Genomic DNA, 14,049 nt, shown 5'->3' on the forward strand with positions numbered 1-14,049 from the left:
TTCTATCTTAGATTTAAAAATCTAAAATAGAGTAGTGACGATAAACGATTGCAACGAATAAATTAATAACCAGGATAATAAATCGAAAGCGAAATCGTTCGAACTTCCCCTTCGTCCATTTTCTTCGCTCTTACATGGATGTATACAAAGTGGTTCGATTTATTTCTCCCGCGAGAAAGTTGGAATTCTCTGTTCGGGATGTAAATAATTGAGGGGTCCCCCTTACGAGGCTCGTGACGCAGTGTGTGGGCGGGATTTTTCCAGAGTGGAAGAGAAATTCCACCGGTTACGAGTCAGAAACTAAATCCACCATCTACGAGACTTCCTTTTTCCACGAAGTTGCGATAATAACGTTTCATACATTCCCGTGATCTATTGATCCAGGACAGTTTGCTCTATAGGGCAGATTGATCGTGTGCATTTTCCAACGAAAGAGGAAGCTAAACATTTTAGAATATAAAAGATGATTTCATTCGGAATTAATCGAGAGAACGTGTTCTTCTGTCTACGTGCAAGTTAATTTTAGGGAATTTTTGCAATTAATTTTAGACGGTTATTTTTTGAACAGGAGGATGGATTTAGAGAGACGTTTTCAAACTGTGAAATTTCTGTGAAACGTTTTTCTGGAAATAGATGAATCGATACGAAAAATAGAAAGACTCGATTCAGACACATTTGTGAAAATAGCGTTGATTTATTGTGGCGCCTACGACGACGAAAGCATCCTCCACTTCTGCTACTCAATCGAGTACATATACGATCTATATACGATGTTAAGAGAACGATGAGTCGGTGTTTTGTTGACGTGTATCGTTTAAAAAATTCGAACGTATACTATTGATCTCTTACCAATTATTCCTATTTTGCATCGTTATTTGTAATAATTTTATATAAATTAATTATTTATTTATACCTGTTCCTCTTTTTAACTCCGTTTCGTTGAATTTTAAAAAGAAAATTACGAAATCGTTCGAATCATGATATGATACAATTATTCGAGTTCTCGTCAAAGAATCATTAATACGATTGATACTACCGTATGAAATTCAAGTCGTGAAAAAAATACATTTATAACGTTTTAGGAAGAAAAAATTGTAACAAGAAATTATGGAAACGAACATTATCCAAGAAATATAGATATAATATTGATCACTAATATAATATACGGCCAACAATGAAATCGACAAATGAGCCAGACAATTTAGCTAATTGACGAGATCGATAATTCGATTCGATCTTCGATTTCGCATCGAACCATCGAAACGCGTGGCGCGACAACAATTGAAAATGCCACGTGTTTAAATAGAAAGGCCGATCGATCGATCCAAAGTGGATTATTACGACGTATCGTTGCACTTCCTTCGTCGACGTCACGTATATACCGAGCTCGACGTCACGGATTAGGGACACGAATAGAACCGAGATCAGAGAGCGTTAATTTTAGATCCGGATTAATTAAGATCCCTAAATTTTGCAAGATTTTCTGTCAGACCGGATGGAGGAGACACGCAAAGCCGTCCATTAAAAACGCTAGACGCGCATCAGACGTATTGGATTGGCTCGGTTCTTTGTGCAATTTCGGTCGGAATCGAGATTATTCAACCCTTTTAGGATTCATTTTACAAATGGTGGCTTTGATTAGGATGGATTGCAAATATTCGCGAATATGATATTTAAAAATTTTGGATCTATACTTTCAATATTGAATAATTGAACAAAAACTATATAAGAAAACTTGGCCCCTTTTAAAATGAATTTTATTTAACGTGAAATTGATTATTTTACCTTTAAAAAATTTTCAAATTCAAAGTTTTGTATCGTTTTAACATATATTCTTTTTTCATTTATTTTATTCCAATCTTAAAATTCTATTATCAAAATCAAAAATTGAATAATATCCAAAATTTAATTTATCAATACATATAAGAGTCAAAATATTTTATACTTTATACCATAAATTATTATTCGCGATTACTTTTGACTTAATCCAATAAATTTTACAAACATTATAGCTAAAGCTCGAGCTAAAACACAGGAAGCAGCTTTCCGATCTCTAATCGTTATGCGTAATCGCATTTACAACATGTATTTCCGTTCTACGTCACAACACGTGTTTTCGATGCACAACAACTATAGGCTCAAAAATAATCCATAACCGTCAAGCTGTAAATTTCACCTACGTAATTTTCAGAAGAAAAATTTTACAAAAAAAAAAAAGAAAAATCTGCAATAAATAAGAAAAGACAGGAATAAATATTTCCCTCGAATAAATCAATCTACGATAATTTCATTCTACGAATCGATTCCTCGTAACATCCATAACCAAATCTATTCTTTCTTTCTTTTTTTTTCATCCTCTTGCAAGCAAAGAAAATATTCCTCGAACTGATTTTTAGTTGGATATCGTAACAATCACGATTGAGAGAGGGATAAAATTATTTTTCAGGGTGGCTCGTCCGAGTCTCTGTCGTCGAAAGGCGGAGCTTTAACCGGAAGCGACTCTGGGGTGCTCGAGCTGAGCGACAGCGGTGGAGGAGGCCCTCCAGGGGAATGGGACGCGGTTCCAGGAATAGTCAGACAATGCATCAGGCACCTGGAAAACACCGGCCTCCGGACACTGGGCGTTTTCCGGGTGTCGCCTTCGAAGAAGAGGGTCAGACAGGTGGTTGTTTTGCAATGTTTTAACCCATTAAGGATTATTCAAAATCTGGTTTCGTTGGCATAATTTTGTTGTTTTTTAATCTCTTCGATATATAGGAAAGGAATTTTTTAAAGCTCGATTTTGAACTTTCGAAATTGATTGAAATTAAATCAAACTTTTTCGTTTTTTTTTTAACATTGTGAATTTTGAAGTTTTTATTTTTTTTATTTTTCGTCATTGTTCGCCGTGAAATTTAAAGTAAAATCACGCTTGATTTACTCTTTCAGTTGAGAGAAGATTTCGACTGTGGTCGCGAGACAAAAATCGGACCCGATCAATGTCCGCACGACGTGGCAGCCCTTCTAAAGGAGTTTTTTCGTGATCTTCCCGACCCTCTGCTGTGCAGGGATCTCTATCAAGCTTTCGTCCATACGCAAAGTAAGGGCAAGCAAAAAATTACGATCAAAGGATATAAGCCGCTCAAGTTAAGCAGTTTATTGCAGTATTTAAGCTTGATTAATGTATCGATCGTCATACCCACGACCATTAAAATAAAAATTCGTGATTGCGCGAACGCGTAAATAAATCCAATTAAACGAATTTGATAATTTGTTATTAATATTATTAATTAATCGAGAAATTCGAGAAATTAGAAATATTTTTGTAGATAGAACCCAAATTTGAATTCTAATAAATAGAACTCTATCTCAATTTTTTAATACGAGAAATAATTCCCAATAAAAAGAAAAATAAAATATTCTTTCAATTAAATTTTTACAGTTAGTTATTAGAAATTAATTGCTTACCTTATAATAAACTCACGCTCTTCATTTGCTTGAAAAACCAATATATCCATGTATATTCTTCAGTAATTGTTTTAAACATTTTCTCGAATTTTCGAGATAAGACAAGAATATATTCTTAATTCTTCGGCCAAATCAATTGCTGCGAATTAAATACCAATCTACATAACTTCAAATAAATGTTATGAAATTTTCAAATACAAAATTATAACAAATCATCAAAAAAAAAGTATTTACAGAGATGAAATGGTTTCGCACATCCATCCTGTCACCCTCCTCACCGATACAATTTTATCTTCCTCGACGTTCAATCAGTTATCTCGCATTGAAAGTGATCTTCCCAACAGAGATCCGGAACAGGAGACTTCAGCAAGAGGCACTTCAGCATCTCGTCCAACTGCTGCCAACGCCGAACCGCGAGACTCTTTGGGCACTTTTGAACTTCCTCAACGTGGTGGCGGCGAACAGCGAAGATCAAAAGAACGAGAGGGGTGAATGGGTGGCGGGGAACAAGATGGACACGACCAATTTGGCCACGGTGAGTGGATTCGAAACAGTTGAGTCGAAATTCTCGTTTCTGGATGGTTTGAAAGGAACAGCTTTGTGAGATTTTTGGAAATTTTTCTCGAAAGTGATTCATATTTAAATTCCATATTTTTTTCAGATAAGTTTTATTGATATTCAATCCGTTTTTATTATTATTGTTGTTATGGAGATATTGTTATAGGAAACAATTTTCAGGATTTTCGTGAAGGAAGCGTATAATATAATTCGGTTTCAATTAAATCAAGATCAATTGTTCGAAAAAATTCAATTTCCTAATTTTCTTTTCAAAGTCGAATTCATGAATTAATTTGTTCAATTTTTTTGAAAGGTGTTCGCCCCAAACATTCTCCACTGCGTGAAGCCAGGGCAAAGGTCTGAGGTGTCCGCGGAGAGGGCAGAAGAAAGGATAGACGTAATAAACGTGGTCAGAGCCCTTTTGGAACATGCCACCACGTTATTCACAGTGCCAGCAGCTCTTTTAGACGAGGTCTACTTGCACATGATGGACACCCATCCGGCCGATTTGGATCTCGCCCTTTCTCGACGTGTCGAAGAGTGGGTATCTGAAACGGAATGGCGTTTCTCTATCTTTAATCTTCTATCCCAGAGAGATACCCTTCTCCTCCAAATCTTAAGCAGAATCTTTGACGACAACGCTTAATTTTGTCCAGATACTTTAGAGTTTCGAACGAGATCCACCAAGTTTTTTTAAACCTTCTTTCAAAATTCCACGAATCAAAAAACTGTGAAACTCGTTCACGATGTATCACTTATTGCATATTAATTTTCCAAGTATATTTCTCGCAATGTCGCCAAGTGAATTCGAGAAAAACCATGAAGAAAGAAAATTTACCATTCTTCGTTTTTCCGCTGATCCTCTGTCAAAGATTTTTAATCGAGAGAGCCCGTGGCAAAAAGCCAACTCAAGAATATATCAGATAGATGGAAAAAGATGACGGCGTGGATTTCGTTTGGATTTTTCGCAGGCAATGCGGTGACGAGGCGGATCCATGCAGCGAGGCTGAAAACTTCTCGGTCGAGGAGACGACGCTTACGACGTCGACAACGACCACGGCCGGGACCACCACCTCGACCAGAAAGGTAACCGGATCCAGATTGAACGAGATTATCCCTCCACCGTTTCGCTCTGACGTATTCAACGTTTTCGAGATCGAGGAAAGATATGGCTCGACTTCAAACAGGGATAAACTTCTTACCCTGTATCCGCCTCTTTCTCTTATTTTATTTCCCCAAGTTGAAAAGACGAAAATGAATCGAATTTAAACATTCGCGTTTCTGTATTTCTTACTAGCAAAGTTTTATTTTTCTAATCGAGTCTTTTAACTTGTTATTGCGTTAATTGAAAGAGTCTCGTTCTTCGGCAAGTTCGATGCCAGATCTTGATCTTCTCAATTTGACCGAGTGAAATTTGAAATTTTCAGTAATGAAATCGTATAAAAATAAGTTCATTCTGCGAAATTAATTCGATCGAAGCTACGAATATTTGGATCAGAAATGGATCCACGATTCAGCCAATGATCTTCGATGAAACTGGGTCAATTTCGATCGTTAAAGGTATGGACCAGGGAGCAGTGTCTTCATCAGACGGCAGGCGTGGGCGGCGATATAGGTCCAAGGCCGAGGCGGCCAAAGAGGCCTGGAAGCCGACGAAAGGAGGAGGGAAGGAGCAATAGCGTGGACAGCGGGTCGAGCGAGGATCCAGCTGACCCACGAAGAAGATCCTCGCCTATGGTGATCACCGCCAGTCTCACCATACCCATGTCCGGAGCGTTCACATTGAACCTCGACGATCCGGACATACCTTACATCGAGGAGACTCCGAAGCAGCCTAGCGCGCCTCCAAGGAGGCAGAGGCAACGATCGATTTCCGGTTGCAGCGAAGGTATCGCCCCATTTTTGCTCTATTATCCATTTAACATACCACTTTCCAATACATTTTCATTCTGAAATTCACTTTTCCAAATTCCTTTGATTTTTCAAGGCATCGATTTGCAACGAAGTTGCAATCGATCTTCTGAAATTCACTTTTCCAAATTCCTTTGATTTTTCGAGGCATCGATTTGCAACGAAGTTGCAATCATTTTCTTTTTGCTTTATCATTTAAAATATCACTTCTCAATACACTTTCTGAAATATACTTTTCCAAACCCTCTCGATTTCTCGAGTCAACTTCGATTTGCAATGAAGGTATCGTCTTCTTTTTGTTCTATCATTTAAAATATCATTTTTCAATACACCTTTTGAAATATACTTTTCCAAACCCTCTCGATTTCTCAAGGCAACTTAGATTTGCAGCGAAGGTATTGCGTCCTTTTTGCTCTACCATTTAAGATACTATTTCTCAATTCATTTTCTGAAATATACTTTTACTTCGATTTGCAATGAAGGTATCGTCTTCTTTTTGTTCTATCATTTAAAATATTATTTCTCAATACAGTTTCTGAAATATCCTTTTCCAAAAGTATCCTCTCGATTTCTCGAGGCAACTTCGATTTGCAGTGAAGGTATCGTCTTCTTTTTGCTCTATCATTTAAAATATTATTTCTCAATACAGTTTCTGAAATATCCTTTTCCAAAAGTATCCTCTCGATTTCTCGAGGCAACTTCGATTTGCAATGAAGATATCGGCTTCTTTTTGTTCTATCATTTAAAATATCACTTCTCAATACACTTTCTGAAATATACTTTTCCAAACTCTCTCGATTTCTCGAGGCAACTTCGATTTGCAATAAAGATATCGTCTTCTTTTTGCTCTATCATTTAAAATATTATTTCTCAATACACTTTCTGAAATATACTTTTCCAAAAGTATCCTCTCGATTTCTCGAGGCAACTTCGATTTGCAATGAAGGTATCGTCTTCTTTTTGCTCTATCATTTAAAATATTATTTCTCAATACACTTTCTGAAATATACTTTTCCAAACTCTCTCGAGGCAACTTCGATTTGCAATGAAGATATCGTCTTCTTTTTGCTCTATCATTTAAAATATTATTTCTCAATACACTTTCTGAAATATACTTTTCCAAACTCTCTCGAGGCAACTTCGATTTGCAATGAAGATATCGTCTTCTTTTTATTCTATCATTTAAAATATCACTTCACAATACATTTTCTGAAATATACTTTTCCAAACCCTCTCGATTTCTCGAGGCAACTTCGGTTTGCAGCGAAGGTATCGTCCCTTTGCCTTCTGGAATACATTTTTCCAAACTCCCTCGATTTCCCGTTCTTCCAAGAAATAAAAAAAGTGGAGAACAACGTATTCAATGAAGATGGATTGGAGCAGGTGGAAGGCACGGAAGCGACAGCGCCGTGGGTTCTTCCGCCACGTTGTCGGGCGACCAGGTGCCGAGTTCTCCACCCTCGTGGGCATCGTCGCCACCGGCGAGCCCCGACAGCGCTGTGACCGCCGTCTCCTACATCCCCGACCAACAGGCCGTTCTCCAAAGGGTGTCGTTCACAACGTCGAGCGAGGTGCGCCAGGTGACCAGGTCGAGCAGCAGCCAGGACGCGTCGAGGAGCGCCGCGGCCCCGTACACGCCGAGCATCACGAGCATCGGCGGTGCGGTTTTGAGGTGAGGGAATCCTGATTATTCCTACGGGCGGCTATGCGGCCTTCCGTGCGCCACTGGCAGGAATTGGCCACGGATGATCTTGATCCGTGCCACCGTTCTGGTATTCGAGCGAAACATCTGGGACAGTTCGTTCACCCTCCCTCGTGAATCTAGTACAACGTACCGTGATGCATTCACCTTGATATCTCGAGATTCGATTGCTCGTTGCTAGGTTACTCGCGCTTTTTTCCACGAGCCGTTATTGTTTCATTGTTGTTCACTCGCTCGTTACTTTTTTTCTGCGCTAACTATTCCGTTTATTTCATTTTGTCACTCTCATACTTTTACATTTTCTGTGTTTTTGGACACAGATTTACGCTCGATTAAATCGTTGATCGTTTTTCATTATCATAAAAGTTGGATAATGGATAATTTGTTACGGATAATACGTTATTAATATCGATGAGAAGTGCGATTCAAATTAATTCATCCTTTCATCGTAGGAAAATAGTCTCTTCTTTCGAAAAGAAAAAAAGAAGAAGGAAAGGAAAGGATCAATTAGAAGCATCGCGCCTTTTTTCAGGTCCAAGACCGCCGATATCGAGAGGATGTTGCAGATTTCCAGACCGGATACGGGGATCAGCCTGTCGCAGCAGGCCAAGACCACCTCCACGACCTCCTCGGAGAGCAAGAAATACACGAAGAGACGTTACACGGATTCCAGACACCAAACTCGTCACATCCCCGATTCCGACACGTTGGCGGGGAAAAACACTGTCTCGGTTTCGTCCTCGTCCTCCGTGGCCATTTCCTCCACGTCCTCGGCGGCAGGCGGGCAAAACCAACGAGGTGGGGCAGCGCAACCGGTCTGGAAACGGCGGGAACTCATCTCCAGCGCGCCCAAGGACAGGGAGGGCTACTTCTGAACATCCCCGTCGAATCGAATTTCCGTGGATCGCCTCTTTTCCAGAAGACCAATGCTTTTTCCCCGGAACACAATTTTTTGACGTATCGATTTTTTCACGATGTTTGAAAAGAATCGAAAGAGAATATAAAACATCCCTACATTGGCTGACTGATTTGAAGAAAATTTGACAAGGATATAAAAATTGTAAAAATTGAAACAAGTATCGAAATATGAACCATAAAAGACGAATATAATGGGATCGAGTGAATCGATGCATTCAATGAAACGCTCTTCGATGTAACACACTTTGAATATATTCTTTCGATCGAATTTCGAAAATTTCGCGCGTTGCTCGAACGTAAGACCATTTCAAACGTGCCTTCAATTATTAGGATTCTTTTAAAACGTTATAAACAACTGATCCTCGAGCAACGTACGAGAGAACAGATGCCACAATCTCTTTCTATTTGAGAGATGTCAGAGAATCAGAATTTACAATAATCCACGTGAATCGTTCCAAGGGAAATAGAATTCAAAGAGGTCCAAACCAGGGATACGATTCGATAGGCCAAGAAAAAAAAAAAAAAGGAAGAAAAAAAAAGTGTAAAAAACAATATAGTCACTGCCGATCAGGCGTGGCCTGGCAAAAGTGTTCCTCGACGCGTTCCTCGTTTCGAAAACCGAGTGAACCGTTTCGTATTCGACGTGTATTCGTGGGGTGTCTATTGGTTCCTAGACTACCGTCCTCGCGCTCTTAAAGATCTCCGTGACGAAACGCACGAAACCCTCTTCGAAAGTCTCTGTCTGTCTCAATCTTTCTCTTATCGTTTCATCCATCTCCACTCGTTCGCTCGAATCGAGATCGAGATCGTTCGAACGGGTGGTCAATCTTTCTACGATGCGGTTACTTTGTACAAAAAGGAAAAAAAGAAAGAAAAAAAAGAAAAGAAAAGAAAAAAAGAAAAAGGGAAAAGTGAAACAAATCGATCTTCTACGAATCTACGAACGTAACATTCTAATGTAGCAGCGACACCGTTAGTGGCGATTTGTAAATTATTTTTATTACTCTATATCCGAGGGATTCCCTTCTCTCTCTCTCTCTCTCTCTCTCTCTCTCTCTCTCTCTCTCTCTCTCTCTCTCTCTCTCTCTCTCTCTCTCTCTCTCTCTCTCTCTTTCTCTCTCTCTTCCAACTTTGTTTGTCGATAAACTCGCGAAAAAAAAACAGGTTTGAAACGGAGCGACGAATCCTCGACGAGTCAAAGTTACGAAACGAAACTAGTCTCGGCCATTCTATCTCTCTAGATCAGTTGAGCATTCATTTCCGTTCAAATGAAACGAATAACGCGTCTCGTTTTATCCGTATCCTCTTTCTCGAGGCGTGATTATTCGTAGATTATTATTATTTTTGTACAATTACAGGTATCTAACCGGGTAGGCTCGTGATCAAGAAAGAAACGACAAAAGAATCAGAACAATTCAGAACAACCAACGAATCTTTTCTTTCTCTCTCTCTCTTTCTCTCTCTCCCTCTCTTTTTCTTCTTCCCTATTCGATACTCCTTTCCCCTATTTCGACGACTCTCCCTTCTCCCCTTCCCTTCCCTTCCATCCCTTCCGATCGTTCCGTTCGTGCACGAGAAGATGCGTTGAAAGAATCGTAGTGTACTGCCGTGAGGGACGCGTGGCCCGAAAGACGCTGTTGTTCGTGTCGTTTTAAGTTTTCATTTTCAGTCTGTAAGCTAATAAATGAAACGTTAATTTTTTTACCACCCCGTGTCACGCTTTATTCCCCTCTTCCTCTCATCTGTTAAGGAATAAAACATTTGTATTTTTTTTTTTTTTTTTTTTTTTTTTTCAGGGTAAATCGAAAATAAAACGAATGAATGTTATTCGGGATCGAGGTGTGATCGCAAATGATGGGAGATGGAATTTTTGTATCCGGATCGTGGAATACGTTCGTTGCGAATACGAGCAAGTGAGATAGAGGGCTTGCAGGTGATCGTGAATCATAAAAATTCCTTTATTATCGATTTCCTCGCATATACAGTCCTCGCACGATTCAACGTCGTACTGGTCGTTACAAAATTCATCGAGACACGCACAATATTCGCGATGCATCGATCTCGATAGCAAAATGTGCAAAAAAGTGGAAATACGAATTTTCCTTTTTTTTTTTCCTTTTTTTTTCTTTTTTTTTTTTTTTTTTTTTTTTTTTTTTTTTTTTTTTTTTTTTAAATATAAGATTACATTTGCACGCGTAAAAATCTATATATTGAAATCGATCTCACTTCAACTGTCGTTTCTTAAAGGAAAAAGACAGAGTTCGAGTCACGCAAGCGCTTTTCTTTTTCGAAATCCAGAAAAGAATTATTTTTTTCTTTTTTTTCTCCTATAAGATTTTTTAATTTTATATTTTTTCGATTTTTTTTTTATTTTGCTTTTTTCTAAATTTTCTAACAATTTTTTTTATTAAACAATAATAATAACTTTTCTTAACGTGTAGAATGTTGAACACATTAAGGATCTTGAACACGTAAGGATTATTTTTAACAAAAGAAGAAGAAGAAATTTTCTTACGAATTAATTGAAATTATTAAATAAGACTTAGAGAATTGGTGATGCAATATCAATTTTGTGCAAAATGAATATCACTAAGAATTATGAATACAATTTTTTTTTTTTAAATAAATCTTTAATACAGAATTTCTTTTCGATCTTTTGGATATCGAAGTAATTCTTGCGTAGATCTTAAGAAAAAGATACTCAGCTCGTGTGATTCGTTTCGGCAAAAGTTTTTATTAACGATAAAAACGCGGATGATTATTTTTTTACTTATCCACAAAAAAATATAAATCTCACAAATTTAAAAAAAATATCAGTTTAACCAATGGAACGGATAAATTTCTATAATTTACTATTAAATATAATTTAAGCCGACGAAATATTAATGTTCTAATTAAAAAAAGAATAAATCTTAAAAGAAAAAAAAAATCTTTCGTTAAAAATAAAATCGACCAAAAATCAGGAAATGATAAAAAAAAATTGATTTCGATCTTCAATTCGAATTAAATAAATAAAGTATCAACAACTATGCGCACAAAATCCTAATAAAAAAAAGAAAAATAAAAAAAGAAGAAGAAGGTAATTAAAAGAAAGGGACGAAGTGAAGAAAATCATCAGTATTCGATATAAATCTTCGAATAAAAATTATAAATAACTTCGAAACTATCGACGAAAAAGAAGCATAAAAAAAAAAAAAAAAACTTCCTTGAAGAAAGGAATAGTGTCACGACACCAACAGCAACAATAATAAAAAATAATATTAATAATTATATACTTTCTAACGAGTAAAACGCTTGTTCTCTCTTTCTCTCTTTTTTTTTTTCACTCTCTCTCTCGAGACAAATGACACGAGCAAAACAAAATCTCAATTATATCATCTCGAGTATCGCGCGCGCGCAAATAATAAAAACATATACATATTTATATATTTATATAAACTTCTTTCTCATATTTATATATATATATATTAAAACAATCGCTAAAAAATATAAATATATTTATATATTTATATTTATATATATAACTCTCACCGTTTAACGGCTAGCTGCCTACGCAGGGCTGGACGGATGCGACGCAGTAAATATTTTATTTATACTTCGTTCCTCGAACGAGGAAACGTCGAGTTAAACCTACTATGCGACGAACAAGGAGTGTACAGGGAGATATAGAGAAGAGGTTAGATTGAAAAAACTAGAGCGAAGGAGAAAAAAAGAAAAAAAAATATGGAGGAAATGAAAGAAAAGGGAAGGAAAACTAGAAAAATGTATCACGTATCCTGCGACTTCGTTGACGTGGAACGATGTTATTATTGGAATGCAGATTTCCTCTTTCCTTTTTCTTCTTCTTCTTCTTCTTTTTTTTCTTTTCTTTTGAATTTAGCAAATAGAGAAATCTATTTGTTAATTTCTTGACAATGGAACAATGTAGAGGAATGTGTGCGTGACATCTAAATTCGAGGTGGCCATCTTGAATTTTATTTTATTGTCACGACGAAATAAATTCAATAAAAATCTCTCTTGGGTCCAAAAATAAATAAAAAAATAAATACATTTTAAATATAAGGATTTTAAGAAATCGCACCTCGAATTTGATGAGATAAAAATTAATTTCATTAAGTATTCCATATATCTGCAATATATTATATATATATAAATACTTCGCAATAATTCCAATTAAATAATTTACACCTTTTAATGATCAAAGATAAAGAATACTTAGCGAAATTACACGATCAGGAGTCAGGTATCGATTGATTCGTGCATTCCAATAATAATATCGGTCACATCAGTTCGCGAATTTAATTCTATATAATATTTTCAATCAAACGATGCCAGATTTACGGCATCGAGTTTCGATCTCACGCGAAAAAAAAAAAAACGATAGTTAACAATCGGCTTTAATTTCTCTCCTTTCGACCATCCATAATACCCATAGTAACATGCCGTTCCAACCGTGACGTAAAATCAATAATCGAACGACGATAATAACAGGATTGTTGCTATCTTCTTTTTTCGTTTTTTCCTTTCCTCCCACCTTCTTAAATCATAATCACGATTTAACGCAACTGGATTTAATTAACCGTTCCATTCCCTAAACGTTTCATCATGTGGCGGGAAATTCGTTTACCAAATAATCGTTATCTTGGATATCGATTATAGGTGGATGCCACTTAACTCTCGCATCGTCGTCGTGATCGTCATTTAGCAACACGCCAATCTTGATTAAACAATTACACGTTGCCAGAACAATCGATACGGTTTATCGTCCGATCAAATTCTATTAACCATTTGCGGTCTAAACGTGTACGTACGACGCGTGGGATGGCATAGATGATCCGACGATATATTTATTGGACGAGCGAAAACTCGTAGAAGATTATTAGAAAATCGAAATAGAAATTGAGAATCTTGCTGTTCGAATAAGATATTTGATTCATGGATATATGGTAATAGTAAGTAAAATAAATTTGTAACGGATGAGTATTTCTTTCGTGTAGAAAGAACAATTTAAATTAAAATATTTAAAAAAAGAAACACAAAAATATAAAAAGATAAAGGAACAGAGTAATACGTTTACCTGGTAATATTTAATTATAATATTGATTTAAAAAAAAGTTACCTCGTAATCGATACGGTTCTCGAAACAAGCCGGACAGCTTATTGCGTGAAGCAACCAGACCGCAAAGGGTTAATTTCTTCTTGTTCACGGCTGGAACCGCTGGGAACTTAAATTGTAATCTCACCGAACACCTCACGATTGACCGAACATCTCGATCGATCGAGCTCTAAATCGGTATTCCTCTTCTCCTCTGGCGTGGACATCTTTTTAATCACATCTTTCAATCTAATACCGATCTCAAAAAAGAAAAAAAAAAAAGAAAAGAAACGAAAAAAATAAAAACATCATCGATAATTTAATTATTTGCTTATGAATTTAAACGTTTCACGATATTTGTGAAAAAAATAAAAAAAAAAAAAAAAAGGAATGGACGAACTGTGGAACGTGAGGAAAC

At 36.8% G+C, this 14,049-nt stretch overlaps 1 protein-coding gene across 1 annotated transcript in view; it reads left to right on the top strand.

Annotated features, from left to right (window-relative positions):
• The window catches only part of LOC102679173, a 30,169-nt gene extending 20,753 nt beyond the window's left edge, over window positions 1-9,416 (top strand). Inside the window, exons 7-14 of the mRNA XM_006622191.2 lie at window positions 2,447-2,662; window positions 2,929-3,079; window positions 3,792-3,982; window positions 4,319-4,545; window positions 4,977-5,091; window positions 5,566-5,893; window positions 7,300-7,588; window positions 8,151-9,416. Of these exons, the coding sequence (XP_006622254.1) occupies window positions 2,447-2,662; window positions 2,929-3,079; window positions 3,792-3,982; window positions 4,319-4,545; window positions 4,977-5,091; window positions 5,566-5,893; window positions 7,300-7,588; window positions 8,151-8,493 (1,860 nt within the window). The 3' untranslated portion in view covers window positions 8,494-9,416. The remainder of the gene's footprint in view (window positions 1-2,446; window positions 2,663-2,928; window positions 3,080-3,791; window positions 3,983-4,318; window positions 4,546-4,976; window positions 5,092-5,565; window positions 5,894-7,299; window positions 7,589-8,150) is intronic.
• The last annotated feature ends 4,633 nt before the right edge of the window (window positions 9,417-14,049 follow it).

This window comes from Apis dorsata, unplaced genomic scaffold (genome assembly GCF_000469605.1).
Source record: "Apis dorsata unplaced genomic scaffold, Apis dorsata 1.3 scaffold_667, whole genome shotgun sequence".
NCBI lineage: Eukaryota > Metazoa > Arthropoda > Insecta > Hymenoptera > Apidae > Apis > Apis dorsata.